The sequence below is a fragment of the Oncorhynchus mykiss genome, chromosome 11, assembly GCF_057628025.1.
Source record: "Oncorhynchus mykiss isolate SJ-2025 chromosome 11, ASM5762802v1, whole genome shotgun sequence".
Lineage (NCBI taxonomy): Eukaryota > Metazoa > Chordata > Actinopteri > Salmoniformes > Salmonidae > Oncorhynchus > Oncorhynchus mykiss.
This window is the reverse complement of record NC_143032.1, coordinates 69,595,353-69,614,486: the sequence shown is the minus strand read 5'-3', so window position 1 is coordinate 69,614,486 and position 19,134 is coordinate 69,595,353. Positions and strand designations below refer to the sequence as shown.

General features: G+C 39.8%; 1 protein-coding gene across 4 annotated transcripts in view; it reads left to right on the top strand.

Moving 5' to 3' along the window:
- Positions 1–465: 465 nt before the first annotated feature.
- The window catches only part of LOC110536281 (netrin receptor UNC5D), a 214,593-nt gene continuing 195,924 nt past the window's right edge, over positions 466–19,134 (top strand). For 3 of the 4 annotated variants that reach the window (XM_021621993.3, XM_021621994.3, XM_021621992.3), the window contains exon 1: positions 488–896. In XM_021621993.3, coding sequence (XP_021477668.3) covers positions 815–896 — 82 coding nt within the window. In that variant the 5' untranslated portion in view covers positions 488–814. Of the gene's footprint in view, positions 897–19,134 lie in introns of all 4 variants that reach the window. The other variant, XM_090191045.1, reaches the window with a different exon arrangement.

Below are 19,134 nucleotides of genomic sequence, written 5' to 3'. Positions count from 1 at the left end.
TACTGAACATAATACAATCTTTAAAAAAATGTATTGGCCTTCAGGTAATGTGCATAATATTGAGGTCCATCCCATAAGAAAATATAATGCAGTCAGTGCAATATAACTGCAGTACACTGCGGCATAACTGCAGTTAGAGTGCATAACTTTGGTTATTCTGCAATTACATCTTCCAAAATACCACAGTCGACTGCAGTTACTGCACTTTCAAAACTGGAACCTGTTTTTGTAAGGGATGCTAAATTCAAGTCCAACCTTGAGTGTAATTTTAATCTTCATATTTTGTTCATTTGATAGGTATAAAATTACCATACTCAAATAAACCACAACTCCCCAAAAATATTTAAAAAATGAACTCTTATTCCTTCATCATTTACAGAAAGGTGATGTCGTGGGAAGCCAAATCGTCTCGACCCTGATTTTAACATAACACCAGCCACGGTATGTCCAACTGCGTAACTCTCTGCTTTCTCCGGGCGTTTCCGCCATTCTCCTCTCCTCCACGCCCACCGCGAAGCGCCATTGGTTTACCGGTCTGTCATATACAGCTTGGTATGAGAGGTGCTAGAAAAGTCCGAGCAGTACCCCGCAACAACGTCTGTGTGTTGTTACACAGTAAAGTGAAGTAAAGATACGGTTGTCTGGTGTGTCTGCGCAAGGTTCTTTCCAGCGGGTTAGAGTGACTGTCCCATGGTCCATGATAATTACATAGGAACCTGTTACTGACAGCACCATGTCAAGGCTTGCAAGAACAGGGTGAAAACGGGGGAATTTCTCCCGGTTCAGCGCATCCACTGGGAAGTGAAGCTACAGTATGTGTGCGATGACGAAGGGACGCTACCTCTCCCTGGGCTTCGTGTTCCTTGTTTATTGCACAACGTGCACGACATCTAAAGGTAAGGTTCCAAACAAGACATCTAATATATCCAAATAATTTGGGTATCATGTGTGTGTGTTTTTTTACTTGTCTCCAACATTGGGTCCAGTTGCGGTTTCTTATTTGGGCACTTACACATCAGTTTCACGTTGCTTGTGTTTTGCCAAGTTTCTCTAAATGAACTGAATGACTGCTTGAGTTGGACACTTTTTTTTGCCAAAAATATTATTACCATATGGTAGTACCATTTGATAAGTAACACGAGTTATTTTTTTGTCATCCCTTCGCTCGAAGGACATACGGTTCTGTCCTCGTGATCTTTTCTTCAACAATCCGGATACTGTCTTCTTCCCGACTCCTCAAACAGTTTCTCAATACAGCAATTCGTTTTACCAGTACTATCTGTGTCTTATATTGAACTGGTATAATGTGCTGTGTGAGAAGCAACAGGCGCACGAATGATCATAATCATCGCCCGCTATCAATTTAGAGAGCAGTTAATGCAAAAGTAATTTACACAAATGGTAAGTATGAATTAAAATGAATACAAATTTAGAGCAAATGACTGGATGTTCATATAAGAAAGGAAAGGGTTACAACATCATCAAGTAATCAATCAGTCCTTCAAGTGTATGAGACATAATGCTTCCCCAGTAGGCCAGGGTTTCCCAAACTCGGTCCTGCCACCTGCAGTAGGCTACTGGGGATCTGCTCCTCCACATTGGGGTGTGATGGACTACTGGGGATCTGTTAAGATGTGCTTCAGGTGTTGTGCACTAACTCCAGTTCTGCATTGGCTTGTCAGCTATTGCTTATTGAAAAGATTAAATGTCTTTATTCCTAGTGTAATGTAGGCATACATTGTGTTTTGATTCGCATTCCTGGTGGGGAAAAACATTTGAGTTGATATGAGATAATTTCGCTCAATGGCACAAAACCATAGACCAGTCAGGGCTACAGTAGTTGTGCTTGAATTATTTTGCAGCTTGGTCTGGAAAGCTAGTGGATGACTGGCTGTCTCAAATGGCATCCTTTTTTATATAGTGCACTAAAATGGCACCCTATTCCCTTTATAGTGCACTACATTTGACAAGGACCCATAAAGGGAATTGGGTGCTATTTGTGACTAAGCCTATGTATTTGGTAGAGGTCGACTTCAGTACCCTAATATGAAGAGACCTCCCTTCTTGCCTCTTCCAAACGTGTTTCACAATACTCTGATGGAGGTCAAAACAGGTGTTGCATGCACATATCTTCACAAGGTTGATTCTATTAACCAACCAGCACCATCACGGTAGCCTTTGAAGCACTTGGACCTTACCCCTCCCCCCGGTGCCACCACTCAACAGATTTAAGCTCTTAAGGATCAATGGAGTTGTGGAACAGCACTATTCACCACAAACTCAAATCAGGCGAGGGGGTCATGAACGGAGGTTTCGCCTGTACAACACTACTCTAAGCAAGCCCAGTGCACGCTGCCCTGGGGAAACTTTTAAAAGGATTCACAATTCCAATCTTGCCTCATCACACGCAAGGATAAGATAGTGTTCTGATCTCCATCTGTCAGGGCTGAAGTAGGCTACATACAATATGATTTCATATGTGAATCAGATAATATGAAATCAGCATGCTATATAGAACAATGAAGCTACAGTATAATGTATATTATTATCCTATATACCATGCTGATTTCATGTGGAATACAGCCACGTTTGAATAAATGTTGTAACACTCCTTTGAAAATATATTTTATTTGTGATTCTATGTTTGCAAGTCCATTAGCATGGGATTGATCAGGGGTCTTGCCTGATCAACATGGAGAATGGTGTGTTTTGGTGAAGATTGTGAAAACGATGTGTTTAATAGATAATCATGATCATATAAATGATCATGTTTATCCATTTCTGGATACATAAGCTATATAGATTTAGATAGATGATGTCACTTGCCATGATGAGGATTGACTGGTAACTGTCGAAGAATGATTCAGAGATCAGCAGATTTGACATTGTAACGAGTTGGTGATGGCTGGATACCATGCTGACCATAAATCACGTTGGCATCATTATCAAAGTGAGATTTAATCTCAGAGGTGTAGTATTAGGTTACATCCCAAATCACACCCCTTTCCCTCTACCCATTGATGAATGAAGGACGGGCAAATGAACTAACCAAGAAGTCCTACATTAATTTTCATTGAATTAGTGTGCAACAAAGCACAGTATTGTCTTTCCAATTCAATTATGAAATATACAGTCAGGTTCAACATTATTGGCACACTTGATTAAAAGATGAGATTATAAATTAAAACAAATAGTAATTACTTGTTAATTACTTTGTCTGAGAAATGGTATGTATGTATAATCTACCTCATTCATTTAGAATTGATTATTTAATGTCACCTGAAACATGATTTATGTGTATCCTTTAGGTTAGAAGTGAGTACTATTTAGCTGTTAATATTAAGCTAGCCTAGTTATTGCAATGAAGACTGGATAAGAAGGTTGTCTGGTACATCACAATCTTTGCATTATTCTGTGCAGCCGTATCATCCCTTGGCTCTGAGTCAATAGTCAGTGCAGAACCAACCGGCCATGCAGCGATGTGAATGCATTTATTTGATCTGAGTCCTCCTCCAGATGTGTGTTTTAAAACATAGTGTCTTTAGGAATGTATTCACACGCCTTGGTTTTTTCCACATTTTGTTGCTGGAATTTAATATTTATTACATTTAGGTTTTGTGTCACTGATCTAGATAGAATACCCCAGTGGAATGATATTTGTAGAAAATGTCATTTAAAAAAATGAAAAGCTGAAATGTCTTGAGTCAAGTATTCAACCCCTTTGTTATGGCAAGCCTGAAATAAGTTCAGGAGTACAAATGTGCTTAACATATCACGTAATAAATTGGAAGGATTCATTCTGTGTTCAATAATAGTGGTTAACCAGGTGTTTTTAATGGCTACCCCTTCTTTGTACCCCACACATACAATATTTGTAAAGTCCCTCAATCGAGTAGGGAATTTCAAACACAGATTCAACTACAAAGTCCAGGGAGGTTTTTAAATGCCTCACAAAGAAGGGCACCGATTTGGTAGATGTGTGTGGAAAAAAAATATTAAAAAAGCATATGCTGAATATCCCTTTGAGCATGGTGAAGTTATTAAATCGGCTTTGGATGGTGTATCAATACACACAGTCACTACAAAGATACAAGCGTCCTTCCTAACTCTGTTGCCAGAAAGGAAGGAAACTGCACAGGGATTTCACCATGAGGCCAATGGTGACTTTAAAACAGTTAGAGTGGTTGTGATAGGAGAAAATTGAGGATGGATCAACAACATTGTAGTTACTCCACAATACTAACCTAAATGACAGCGAAACGAATGAAGCCTGTAAAGAATACTAATATTTTCCAAAACATGCATCCTGTTTGCAAGTAAGTAATACTACAAAAAAAATGTGGCAAAGCAATTAACTTTGTTCTGAATACACAGCATTATGTTTTGGGCAAATCCAACACAACGCTGAGTACCACTCTTCATATTTTCAAGCATGGTGGTGGCTGCATCGTGTTCTGGGTATGCTTGTCATCGGCAAGGACTAGGCAGTTTTTTTATGTTAAAAAGAAAAGGAATACAGCTAAGCACAGGCAAAATCATACAGGTATATGTGGTTGTCTTCTTTCTAACAGATACTGGGAGACGAATTCATTTTCAGTAGGACAATAACCTAAAACACAAGCCAAATCTGCACTGGAGTTGCTTACCAAGACAACATTAAATGTTCCTGAGTGGCTTTCTAGCAATGATCAAAATGGCTTTCTAGCAATGATCAACAACCAACTTGACAGAGCTTTAAAAAGAATAATGGGCAAATATTGTACCATACTGGTCTTGGAGACTTCCCCAAAAAGACTGACAGCTGTAATCGCTGCCAAAAGTGTTACTAACATGTGTACCAAATGGCACCCTATTCCCTTTATAGTGCGTTACTTTTAAACAAAGCCAATAGGGTTCTAGTCAAAGTAGTGAACTATAAAGGCAATAGGGTACCATTTGGTACACAACCACGGTTGGGTCATGCAAGACCTGTAGACTGGCTGTCTGAGCATCCAGCAGGACTGTAGAGCTGACAGCAATCGCTGTGTACGAGAGAACAGCACAATGTACAGTGCCTTCAGAAACTATTCACACCCCTTAACCTTTTTCAAATGTTGTTGTCTTCCAAAGTGGGATTAAAATGGATTTATTTGTAATTTTTGGTCAATGATCTACACAAAATACTCTAACAGTTATAAAACATTTATAAAAAATAAAACATATATTTTGGTTAAATAAGTATTCACCCCCCTAAGACATTACATGTTCATAACAGTTTTGGCAGCGATTATAGCTGTGAGTCTTTGGGTAAGTCTCCAAGAGCTTTGCAATAAACATTTGACATGGAGACTCATCAAATTGCTTTATAGACCAGTTCACCTGTGAACCAGGGTGCTGATTGTGCCTCTCTCTGTTCGCTGCCCTGAATATGATTGACACAGTTGGACCAATATCCGACACACACACAAAAAAAGGAAAAATTAAGACCTTGGTCTGAAATTGCCTCTACTTTTATTTTTTGTAGAATATTTATGTTTTTATTCAGCAGTGTAGGCTGCATTGATGAAAAGAGACGAAGGTCAAATCTGTTGTTTTCACTCTGAGATAGTAGGGGGCTGTGATATTTCCAACTGCCATTCTGTTCTAGAATGAATCATCAGAATCTGGCTGTCAATGTGTGCAGTTCAGTGCCCAGAATTACATTTAAATGAAACCAAATGGCTGTACATTCAGAAGTGATAAACAGTGATGATGGTGGTAATAAACACATAGCCCCCTTGCTCTGTTGGCTAGCAGCTACTGCCTGGGGTTGCTGTTTAGGTGCTTATTTTATGACTCATGTCTTTCTTTCTGTGCATCAAAATTATTAAATACAAGAATACATGCATCCACTTCAATTGATGAATTATTTTCTTTGTATGAGCGTACAGTACAGCCATATAAGTGTGTCTACTACTCTCACCCCTGTGCTTTTCTCTTTATGTGACAATGTGCATGATTATCCTGCTCTAATATAGCTATTTGGCTTGAAAAAAAAGTGTTTTCGGTGGACAACAAGCTTAAATTACATCCCAGATGGTGTGACTGAGTGGTGAGCTCTTTATCTCACTCTCACTGACAACTTGGGAAATTCCGGAGGAAAATCAATGTAGGCATTGGTCCCCCCCAAAAGCATTGTTTTGAATTCCATTCTCCAATTCTAATGTCATGATGGGCTCATCTATAATAAAGGATGCTGAAGTTTTTTCATTCTTTATCGGAGGTAGGGGAGAGCAATCAGGACATGGTGAGGTGGCCCTCTCGGTCGCAGTGCTAAATCATGTACAATCCACAGAGAATACGTTCATCCATCTCAGTCAACACATTCAATCGGTGCCTTCTGCGGTGGTCTTGACCAGCAACACCTCTTCATTCTAGAAACAGGTGTGCCTCCCAAATGGCAGCCTATTTCCTTTTATAGTGCACGACCTTTGACCAGGGCCCATTGACCAGGGTCTACTGTGGATTGGAGAGCAGCTTTTGTAAGTGTATCTATCTACAAAACCTTTCCTGGATGCTGTTGCAGTATAACAGAACGAAGAGCTTGACTTCCACAGGAAGCGTTTGACAGTATGTAGTGTTAACAGACAGTGACAGTATGGGGATGAGAGCGGAGCATCATGGAGATGGACAGATACTTGATGACTGGTAGGGGGAATACTTTCTGGGGAGCTTGAGAAATGTGTCCCATCTTGGGAATAATTAAAGCATGGTCTGATGTGCCTGCAGTTTGTAACCTTGTGCTTGTATGACATCTTTACGTCATGCAGTACAGACCCTGCAGCGTTGGCTCTGTGGACGAGATGATGGTCTTTGTTTATGTCTCTCTGCCCAAGCCCATCTGTCCAAGCCCCAGTTATATTCTCTGTGTAGTGAGAAATAGTTACTGGTCAATTGAGTTGCGTGTCATAGTAAGGAGAAAAAAAAACATTTGGCAAAGTGTTGTATTATACTGAACATAAATATAAACACAACAATTTCAAATATTCTGCGAAGTTAGTTCATAAGGAAATCAGTCAATTGAAATACATTAATTAGGCCCTAAACTATGGATTTCACATGACTGGGAATACAGATACTTTAAAAAAAAATGGGCCTCACAATGAGCCTCTCGTCACTGTATCTCTGTGCTTTCAAATTGTCATAGATAAAATGCAATTGTGGTCATTGTCTGTAGCTTATGCATGCCAATACCATAACCCCCACCGCTACCATGGGGCACTCTGTTCATAACTTTGCCCAACCGACGCCATAAACGTGGAATGTGTTTGAGGCCGGGTGGACGAACTGCAAAATTCTCTATAACGGCTTATGGTAGAGAAATGAACATTAAATTATTTGGACATTCCTGCAGACAGCATTTGTGTGACAACTGCACAGTTTAGTGGCCTTTTATTGTCCCCAGCACAAGGTGCACCTGTGTAGTAATCATGCTGTTTTTTTTCAGCATCTTGATATGCCACAACTGTCAGGTATTATCAGGTATTATCTTGGTGTCACGGTCGTCCTCCTCTTCATCTGAAGAGGAGAGGCGAGAAGGATCAGAGGACCAAAATGCGGCGTGGTATGTGTTCATAGTGAATATTTAATAAAGAAAGTACTGAACACTGCATACAAAACAATAAACAAATAACGACCGTGAAGCTACAAATGAGACCTGTGCTGACACAAGCCAATAACATAGACAATCACCCACAAACAAACAGTGCAACCCAGGCTACCTAAGTATGATTCTCAATCAGAGACAACTAATGACACCTGCCTCTGATTGAGAACCATACTAGGCCGAAACATAGAATTACCCAAATCATAGAAAAACAAACATAGACTGCCCACCCAACTCACGCCCTGACCATACTAAATAAATACAAAACAAAGGAAATAAAGGTCAGAACGTGACACAACATTTTTGCACACAATTTGAGACAAGTAAGCCTTTTGTGCGTATGGAACATTTCTGAAACATGTAAGCAACACTTTACATGTTGCGTTTTATATTTTTGTTCAGTGTAGTTCTAAAACGACATTCAACACAAGTTATAAGTGGGGGTTTAGCCTACTAGTTTATCCGTAGCCTTTAAATAAAGTATATTTAGAAAAACATTTTAGTGTGAATTTAACTGCGTCCACAGAATCACAAAGTTGTTCCCTTTATGACATGCATATTTTTCTATTTCCAAGTGTGAAATAATCCTACTTTGTACAAAAGTAATTAGTTCAAAGCAGCCATGCTTAACACAGGGTACCCTGGTACCCATTTGCCAATCTTCCTTGGTCAACGTACTAGTTAATACCATTGCCTAATCTATTTGAATTCTTTATGTCCATCCAGAAAGTTCCCTGTGGGGTTACAATTTTGAATTAGGCAGCCCAATTCTGATCTTTTTTTTCACTAACAGGTCTTTTGGCCAGTCAGATCAGCTCTGGAAAACATCTGATGGAAAAAGATCTGATGTGATTGGTCAAAAGACCAGATTTTAATAAGGCGAGATCCAAATGCAGACACAGGAGGCAGATGGTTGGAGTCTTACAATGTTTATTAATCCAAAGGGGTAGGCAAGAGAATGATCGTGGACAGGCAAGAAGGTCAACACCAGATCAGAGTCCAGGAGGCACAGAGTGGCAGACAGGCTCGTGATCAAGGCAGGCAGAATGGTCAGGCAGGCGGGTACAAAATCCAGAAACGGGCAAGGGTCAAAACTGGGAGGACTAGAAAAAGGACAATGCAAAAAGCAGGAGAACGGGAAAAATGCTGGTTGACTTGGAAACATACAAGACGAACTGGCACAGAGAGACAGGAAACACAGGAATAAATACACTGGGGAAAATAAGCGACAACTGGAGGGGGTGGAAACAATCACAAGGACAGGTGAAACAGATCAGGGCGTGACAGATTTGGGCTGCCTGTGTAAACACAGCCTTAGGGTGAAATTATTCAAATTCAAAATTAGGCATAGAGTTAAAATTGTAACCCTACGCCATCCCATCTGGTTTGCGCTTAGTGGGACTATCATTTGTTTGGCATGAGTTGGACTGCAGAGTGAAGAAAAAGCAGCCAACAAGTGCTTAGTATATGTGGGAACTCCTTCAAGACTGTTGGAAAAGCATTCCAGTTGAAGCTGGCTGAGAGAATGCCAGGAGTGTGCAAAGCTGTCATCAAGGCAAAGGGTGGCTACTTTGAAGAATCTCAAATATAAATATATTTAGATTTGTTTAACACTTTTTTTGTTGTTGGTTACGACATGATTCCATATGTGTTATTTCATAGTTTTAATGTCTTCACTATTATTCTACGATGTAGAAAATAGTACAAATTGAAAAAAACTTGAATGAGTATGTGTGTCCAAACTTTTGACTGGTACTGTATATATATATATATCTTATTTTGAGCGATATTTTAAAACTAATAGACCAAGGCCTTTCAAGGAGAGAAGTATCGATCGATCCTCTTGCTTTCTGAGTGGCTATAAAATAAGCTACAGCGTTGCCAATGAACTGGTGGGGAAGTTTGTATGAAAAGTGTGACAAGTAGCTCTGATGTGATGTAATCACATTGGGTAAATTCATACATTGACTAAATTAATAAATTGCTGCACTTATACATTGCAAACATAAACGGGCAGATACATTTAATTTATTCACACAACGAACCCACAGACCTGTCAGTGGCAGTGTCCCAGATAACAATTTCTATTGTTCAACAGCTTATTTTCGCCCACGAAAAGACACAGAAATCTAACCTGTTCCGAATAAATATTTGACAAACTGCGACAAGATGATATTTTGCAAAGGGTGCGAACTGCATCATAAACAAGACGTGCTCGTATTTATTTTAAGTGTATAAATAACGGACTTGGTGAGAGGGCCTTTTAGCTACATATGATTTTGGAATAGTTTGCTAATGTGAATCTTTTGGGTGATTTATGGATTACCAACTATGATTTTATCAGAATTGCTACAGCTATGTTTTCCTTCTACATTTAGTGGGGGAAATAATTTTGTTCGACTCATTTGCCATTGTGTTTGTTTTCAATAGCACAAGTGTCAACCATATTGATTTGACCATGTTGCCTAAATACGGAGGCACACACACACACACACACATACACACGCTTACTTCCTGTAAAAAAATGTAAAGCTTCATGAAAAACCTTTCTTAGTAACACTATGTTTAATTGGCATGCACATAATGTGTTTCTTGTACCTAAGAACAAAAGATTGCTGATTGGAGAGGTTGAAAGTGGTCCATTTATCAGAAATTCACAGAAATAGAAAATTAACCAGATACAAAGGTCCTCTCAAGGGCTCACTTCAATCCACCATGCAACATAGTTTTTACACTGTAGCATATAACCCATGTGTTTTCGGAACAAGCCATGGGTGGGGGGCAGTATCAAAGGCTACTGTGCAAACACAGCTAAGGCAGGTCTGAATCTGGCCATAAGCCTCCATGTAGTTACATGTGTGTCTGTTACAAAGAGAGCCCACATCTTTTATTTAGTCGAAGAGAATTCAATATTATTATCGAAAAAACATGTCATGTTGATTTATGGGTGCATTGCTGAAATCTATATTTGACTATCTCAAACAAATGGTATTTTGATAGAGTGGGGTTCCTCAGTAAATCTCTGTATAAAATCACAGGACGGCCTACCACAGTGTTGTTTCTATTCTATTGAGTTGGATGACCTAAAGCTATTTTATAGTTGTTTTGGCATTAATACAACAGCTCAGTAGGGGGTGGGGAGTAACATAGTGTAAGGTTCATCTATGTTAATTGACCTCTGTTTGCTATTCTGTTCACAGTAATGATTTTCAATGAGCAAGAAACCTAAAGGTTTCACATGGTGTTAATATTTGGATATTTTATATAGGGGGCACTGAAATTTGTGCAGCGAGCAAGACTTCACCTTTCAGTGAGGACGGACAGTGTCACTAAAATAAAAGAGATTCTGCTGAGCTAAGCAGTGAGCTGGTTCCAATGGCAACCTATTACATACCTAATGTAGTACACAGTCCCCATCATCCGTCAGACTACCAGTGTCCTTCCAAAATGGCACCATATTACCTAAAGAGTGCACTACTTTTGATCTAAGCCCTATGGACCCTGGTCAAAAGTAGTGCACTACATAGGAAATAGAGTGCTTATTCCGGATACAGCCAGTGTGCCTTTAATCTTGCCCTAGCTGCATGGCCAGTCCCAGTGACCACCACAAGTCAGCCTGATGGTCTTTCACTGTTTCTTAAGCCTCCTCATCTGAGGCCCATGGGTCGGCTGTTCAAACATGTCCTCTGTTGATCCATAGGGCGAATTCAGTGGGAGAGAACAGGGCAGAACAGTGCTGTAGGACAAGTTGTGATAGAAATAATTGAGACACAGCCATAATACACTCCATCCTGGTGGACCAAGCAGTTTCTGTGTTCGGTCCATGGTAGCTATTGATCCACCTTATTGGATTAGTGCTTCTATAATATGTGATGCACGTCACTGCTTAAGTGTCACTTTCTGCCTCACACATCCGATACACATGGTTATTTGATCAATGCAGCTGATATTCATTTTGATAAGTGAAGTGTTTCTTATTTAAATTATACTTGAAGAGCCTTCCATTATTAGTTAGTTATACAATATCTACTACCAGGTTTTGATTAATGTGGAAGTATGAAGATTGATGCATAGCTGAGCACTATGTTATTCATGTAGAACCAAATCCCAGGTTGCCCCTATATCCTTTAGGTTTCTCATGGATTTTGTCTCAGTTTTATGTCAACTGTTGAATTAATTTTAATATCACTGTGTTTTATAGCAGGGTTCGCCAACTTGGGGTTTTATTTGACACCCCAAGTCATTTTTTTCATTGTTGGACATAAAAGACTGTAAAAACACCAGGAAATCAGCTCAAAGTGATTTTAATTTAAGAAATCTGTTCCCAGGTATTCCCACCCATAATAGAGATATGCGAGATCGTATAGCAATGTGAGCAAGGTTTGAAATGATTGTGTTTTAGTCAAACATATCTGTTTGGGCTTCTTGCGGTCAATTTGCAGTCTACAAATGTTCCAGCCCCCCTCAACCCTCTTGATTGTAAACTTTTCCTGACTTGCAATTTCTTGACTGCTTATCTGTTTTATGGTTTATCTCCTTGTGGCAGCCTGTTTCCCCCCTTACCTACCTTATCCTCCCTTTCATATAAAATCACTTGAACTGAATTGACGAATGATCAGAGTAGGCCTCAAGGGTGCTGGCTACAATGCAACGAAGAGTAATACAAAAACACATTTGAAAACTGTCACACGGGTGGAGGCATCAGCCATCAGTTTACAAGGAGCAGAGACGGTTTGCGCATATTTCAAGCCAGGGTTTTGGACAGGATAATGAGGCAGACAGTATACCTGGTGAAGACTTGAGACAGCTGCTGTTAACTCCTCACCACTCCTCAGCCATATGTCAACAACAGCATGATACAACACCTGAAGAAATCTCTCACTGATGATGCCATGGTTGTTGTTTAGAGGGATCTCGGTCTTATTATTGAGAATGTCTAGGAGAGAACTGATGCGTTTGTCTGTAACGCTAGTACTGTACCTACAAGAGGACCCTTTTCTGTTGTTTCTTGTACTCTTTTGTTTGATTTTGCAGTCAAGTCATCATTCAATGTAGTTATAGGTCTATTTTTGGTAGGTATTTTAATGAGCGTGTGTAGGAGGTGAATAACAGTATACTTTGATCTGTGGTGGTGTTCATTGATTCTCCTCAGACTCAGGGGTTCCGGTAGCATGGCCTATATGACCTGAAACAGCATTTATGAAAACTCCATTGTACTCCAAGCTGAGTAAATGTTGGTTTGCTATTGCCCTGAAGGCATCTTCTTGTTTTTCCCTTTAAAATACAGTTTTTGTTCTGAAACATTTCTTGAGGGTCGGCTCCGTGGTGGATTCCACAAACCTCACATTTCAGATCATTTTGTATTCATCTCGCCCTTTCAGGTCACACTGCAGCTTTGTTGGTTTTATTCTGTACCCACGCACCACACGCCAAAATCATATGTTGTTTGAAGCTGTAATGAACATTGTATAGAAATATTCTCATTTCAAAATTGTATCTGACTGAGTTATACTTGTCCTTTGCATGCCCATGAAGTTGCTACGTGTCCTCCGTTGGCCCGAGGCAGGAAGCATCCAAGCTCACAGTGATTTAATGTCATGTTCTTAATGGAAGGACACATTGAGATAAGAGCCAGCTTCTATTTTATCCTGTCTTATATCCCAAGGCATGAGAAACCCATCCACTTCCTCCCTGAAAGCAAACTATCCCTCATGGAGGGGGAAGAAATCACCTCTTAACAGTAAAAGGCTTTTAACTTCACCCCTCTTGCAAAGCCAAGAATACACCCTGCCATGTTCTGATCTGAGGACATAGACCCTGATGCCGTAGCCTAACTATACTGTATGAATTCATCAGTGCTGGTGCCATTTATGTAATAAACATGTCAACATATCAACAGTCAATAAGCTCTTATTAATTTTAAATACAGCATAATTAATGCAAGATTTGTTTTGCATTCTAAATCCCAACTGGTGATGAATCGGCACTCTGTGATATATTTACACAGCCGCTCTGATTTTAGCTAACAAGTTATGTTGGAGCGGCGCACTGCTGCACATTTCACTGCGTAAATACAAACTGGATCCAGACATTTATTGAATATTACAAAGGAACATTAATATGCGAAGATGGCGAACTGAGGGGGAACAAAATCTCTAAATTTTCTTAGCTGATATACCCTGACAATAGTGTTATTACTTAGAAAAGGTTGCCTACAGGGGAAACAACGTGTATACTGCAGCAGACTATACATTGTCAGATATTTCGGTTGATCCGTTGGCAATGGATGTTATCATATACCCGTTGTACAGTAGTTGTAATCACGTGTTGTACAATATAAGTCTACATTGAGGTATAAGTACATAAACAATGACTGTAAAAAAAAAAAAAGACTAGTCCATCACCTTGAGGAATAAACAGTCCTCGGGTGGTATGTGAAACAGAATGGTAATTGCAGACAATGGAGGAAAGCACAGGGACCAGTGTAGAAGTTTGCAGCACTTCAATGGTGTTTCCCACAGGGGAAAATGAAAGAAATTGAATACACTCCAAAAATGAAATTAAATGGAATAAGACTGGTATTACCTCTTTCATTTTAATCTTTAAATTCAAGCATTAGTTTCTACTCCTATGCATTTATCGCATGAACATTGTAGATAAAAAGTGACTAACATTTGGATACAAACGATCAAAAGTGATGGATCAGTGGTTTTACTTTTGGGTCAGTGTACCTACAGTATGTGTTCATGGAAACCCAACACATACCCTTGGCAGCAGTCTCTGTGCTCTGTGATGTATGAATATGAAATGTCTTATATTGTTTTCTTGTATGGTGTAGAATCACAGTGAGATTTTATCTCCATCTCTTCATACAAATTCCAACTGAAAGAAAATGTAAATCTCCATCATACAATGAAGGTAATATCATAAACATTCATATCATTCTTATAAGCCCCCCCATTATTTTAATAGAAGCGAGGTCTTCCAGCACTGCTCTATAATGGCTGGGAAGTCAGTAATGATAGTAAAACTTCACTGTGATTGGTAGGCTGAATGAGAGTTCCTCTGGTCGCTGGTATGATGCTCAGAGTACTACTGCTGGGATGCGATGTCCCTCCACTACGCTATCCATATTTGGTGAAACTTTTTTCTGCTTCTCACCCCATTCTCTTATTCTTTTGTCACCCTATTCCTTATGTAGTGCACTACTTTTGACCTGGGTACATAGGGTTACCATTTCTATTAAATTGACAGGGGTCAATGTTGTCTGTAGTTAAGTGTGGAAATGTGATGTTCTTGATCCAATCACTAGCTGCAGTATCCTCAACTCATCTTGGTTCCTTACCTTTCACAAATCTAATTTTATTTGTCACAATCTTCATGAACAACAAGTGTGGACGAACAGTGAGATGCTTACTTACGCAACAATATGAGAGAGGAAAAAAAATGTAATAATAGAAAAATAATAATAAAGGAATAAATACACAATGAGTAACGAACGATAACTTGGCTATACAGTGCCTTCGGAAAGTATTCAAACCTCTTGACTTTTTCCACATTTTGTTACGTTACAGCCTTATTCTAAAATGAATTAGATGTTCCTCAGCAATCTACACACAATACCCCACAATGACAAAATTAAAACAGGTTTCTGGAAATGTTTGCTAATTTATAAAAAATAGAAAGCAGAAATATGAGACTAGAAATTGAGCTCAGGTGCATCCTGTTTCCATTGATCATCCTTGAGATGTTTCTAAAACTTGATTGGAGTCCACCTGTGGTAAATTCAATTGATTAAACATGATTTGGAAAGGCACACACCTGTCTATATAAGTTCCCACAGTTAACAGTGCATGTCAGAGCATAAACCAAGCCATGCGGTCGAAGGAATCGTCTGTAGAGCTTCGAGCCAGGATTGTGTCGGCACAGATATGGGAAAGGGTACCAAAAGATTTCTGCAGCATTGAAGTTCCCAAAGCACACAGTGGCCTCCATCATTCTTAAATGGAAGAAGTTCGGAACCACCAAGACTCTTCCTAGAGCTGGCTGCCTGGCCAAACTGAGCAATCGGCGGAGAAGGGCCTTGGTCAGAGAGGTGACCAAGGACCCGATGGTCACTCTGACAGAGCTCTAAAGTTCCTCTGTGGAGATGGTTGTCCTTTTGGAAGGTTCTCCCATCCCTGCAGCACTCCACCAATCAGGCCTTTATGGTAGAGTGGCCAGACGGAGCCACTCCTCAGTAAAAAGGCACATAACAGCCCGCTTGGAGTTTTCCAAAAGGCACCTAAATACTCTCAGACCATGAGAAACAAGATTCTCTGGTCTGATGAAACCAAGATTGAACTCTTTGGCCTGAATGCCAAGCGTCACGTCTGGAGGAAACATGGTACCATCCCTACGGTGAAGTATGGTGGTGGCAGCATCATGCTGTGGGGATGTTTTTCAGCGGCAGGGACTGGGAGTCTCGTCAGGATCGAGGGAAAGATGAACGGAGCACCTAGAGATCCTTAATGAAAACCTGCCCACTACCTCAGACTGGGGGTGAAGGTTCACTTTCCAATAGGACAACAACCCTATGTCTCTAAATTTCCTTGAGTGACCCAGCCAGAGCCCGGACTTGAACCAGATAAAACATCTCTGGAGAGACCTGAAAATAGCTGTGCAGCGATGCTCCCCATCCAACCTGACAGAGCTTGAGAGGATCTGCAGAGAAGAATGGGAAGAACTCCCCAAATACAGGTGTGCCAAGCTTGTAGCGTCATTCCCAAGAAGGATCGAGGCTGTAATCACTGCCAAAGGTGCTTCAAAAAAGTACTGAATAAAGGGTCTAAATACTTATGTAAACATTATGTTTTTTTTATTTATAAATTAACAAACATTTTTAAAAGCCTGTTTTTTGCTTTGCCATTATGGGGTATTGTGTGTAGATGATAAAATGTTGTTGTTTTTAAATATTTTTTGTATTTTTAGTTGTTTTTTTAAATTCTATTTTAGAATAAGGCTGTAATGTAACAAAATGTGGAAATAGTGAAGGGGTCTGATTACTTTCCACATGCACTGTATACGTCCATACATATTTTTATATATTTTGGGGATTTGTGTGTTTTGTATTGTTAGGTATACTGCACTGTTGGAGCTAGAAACACCTGCACCTGCGATAATATCTGCTAACTATGCGTACGCCAGTGGTGGTCAGTGCCATTTAATGAAGGAGGAAGATTTTTTGTATTTACATTTTTTTGCATGGCTTATTTCTATTACAGCATATTGGATGACTGTCATTTCCCTGTAGCCATCATCAGGTTGCAACAACCAAGCCTATGAAAGGTTTACAACGTAGAGAATTTTGAGTAAAGCATGTGACACATTCAATACCTCCTTGCACACTCTTGCCTGCATCTAGCTGATCTAGGGAATAATCATTAATCCAACAACTGCAAATGTATGTGTCTATTGGACAAATGTAGGTATTTTTATCCACGTTTCAATCTCTTACATTTAAGAAATGTTTTTCAACAGAATCGGCGGAATGAATACAGCCCTGATCACACGCAAACATAGCATACACATAAAAACAGCGTGATCACTTTGCTTGTTCTGTATATATAATTACTTCTCGCAACTGTCTATGCGCTCTCCTCTCACCTTTTCCTTTGCTTGTGGACTTCAGAGCACAACACATCAGCTGTCTGTGACCAGGCGAAAAAACCTTTCCAAGCCAAACATTTATATCATGACCGCTATAGCCACTACACACAGCCTACATCATTCTCACTTCATGGTAAACATAGCTATTAGAACCAACTCGTTAGTAAACCCGCTACGCTAGCGTCAATCATGTAGTACCGTAAGAAAGAAGTTTAGCAGTTGCCGAGGTGGGCCCTGGTGGCAATACATTAATAGCACCAAAAGCTGACCTTGACTTGGAAGCATTCCAGTATTGCTCGCTCTCTCTCCCCTCAAATTTGGAAGAAATGAATTGGTTCAATTATTGTTTTTCTCTCTCTCTTTGAGTCAACTACTCACTACATTTGTGATTAAGTCACGCGTCACTACCTCACAGGAGCGCCATTTTAACGTAAACTTGTTTTTTCTCATTGCGTTTTTTTGGCAGAAACTGTCATGTGCCTTAATAACTTGTATGCCATCAGAAAATACGAATACAATTATTAAAATACAAGCCTAGTTGGTTTAGCCAACCTTTAGCAGCAACCTTCCCACTAGCCATGATTGGCTGAGATAATGGATGGGCTGGACATGCCGAGAGATGAGTTTGGATTGGTCTGACATGTAGCACTCTTCTGTCTATAACGTGAGCTGGTAAGTATGTGTAGGTAATCCTTCCTAACGTGGCTTTTTGAAAGATATCACATAGTATAACTGCATAAGTGTTGCTCTCCACTTTCTGTAGGACAGAGTTTTGAAATAAGTGGAATTAGAGTATGATAGCTAAGGAGATGGCGTTTGATTGCAAAAATGCAGACTGGGTCGAAAAGAGAACACAGAAGGCTCTGGATTACATCTTCAAACTAAGAGCAACCATGGCATCCGTGACAGAGAGGGAGAAGCGTCCATCCATGTATACAGGTAAGAGAGTCCAGCTAGCTACGTTTTCAAATATTACACGTTTCTAATTTTGTCATTACGTCATTTTCATTTCAAGTTAGTGTACTGTTAGCTATCTGGCTAACTAGCTAACGTTATGTGCATTATCTGGGTAGTAATATTATTCATATCTCCATTTTCATAGCTAGCGAACATTAGGCTATAACTAGCAAACATTGTACCTGGTTGGTTAGCTACCAGCAGATTCATGCAAAGTAGTAACGTTATGAGTTGTGATTATGGTTCATTGTTTAACTAGCTACATTTAAAAACAAAAGAATCTCCACTATGCAAGTAACTATTTCAATAGTATGTTTATGATGTTACTGCGACAACTGTCGATAGACATAGCCAGAGCGAATTTACCAGCTATCTACTCCGATTTTCAGAGCACTCTCGTCTGAACAAACACCTGTTGAATATGGACGGCGTCATTAAACGTTGGCAAAATAAGCATCATTAAATTGTTGCCGGCATCACAGTTGCATTCACCAATGCTCTGGATAACATAAAAACAGCCCGACCAGTTCTGCTAGGGCAAATAAAATGGTCAGAGTGAGCTGTTCTCTCATTTGTGTCTGGATGTAGCTAGCAAGCTAGCCAACGTTAGCCAAGTTAGCTTGGGTTCTTGACTGCTGTTGTTAGGTTAGAACACTCGGATCAACCCTACTTTTCGGCCACAGAGTCCAGTGTGCGCTCCGAAAGCGAAACGCTCTGGCCGTTCATAAATCTAAATCTGACAACGCTCTGAGTTTACAAACGCCAAGAGCACACTCTGACATAACAGATTAAATTGAAAGTTCACAATGTAAAAAAACACCATTTCAAATTTTGCTACATAAGATCGAATCGAGTCGGTCGGTCACATTTTATGCATTGCAGTGTTAGTTAGCTGTAGCTTATAC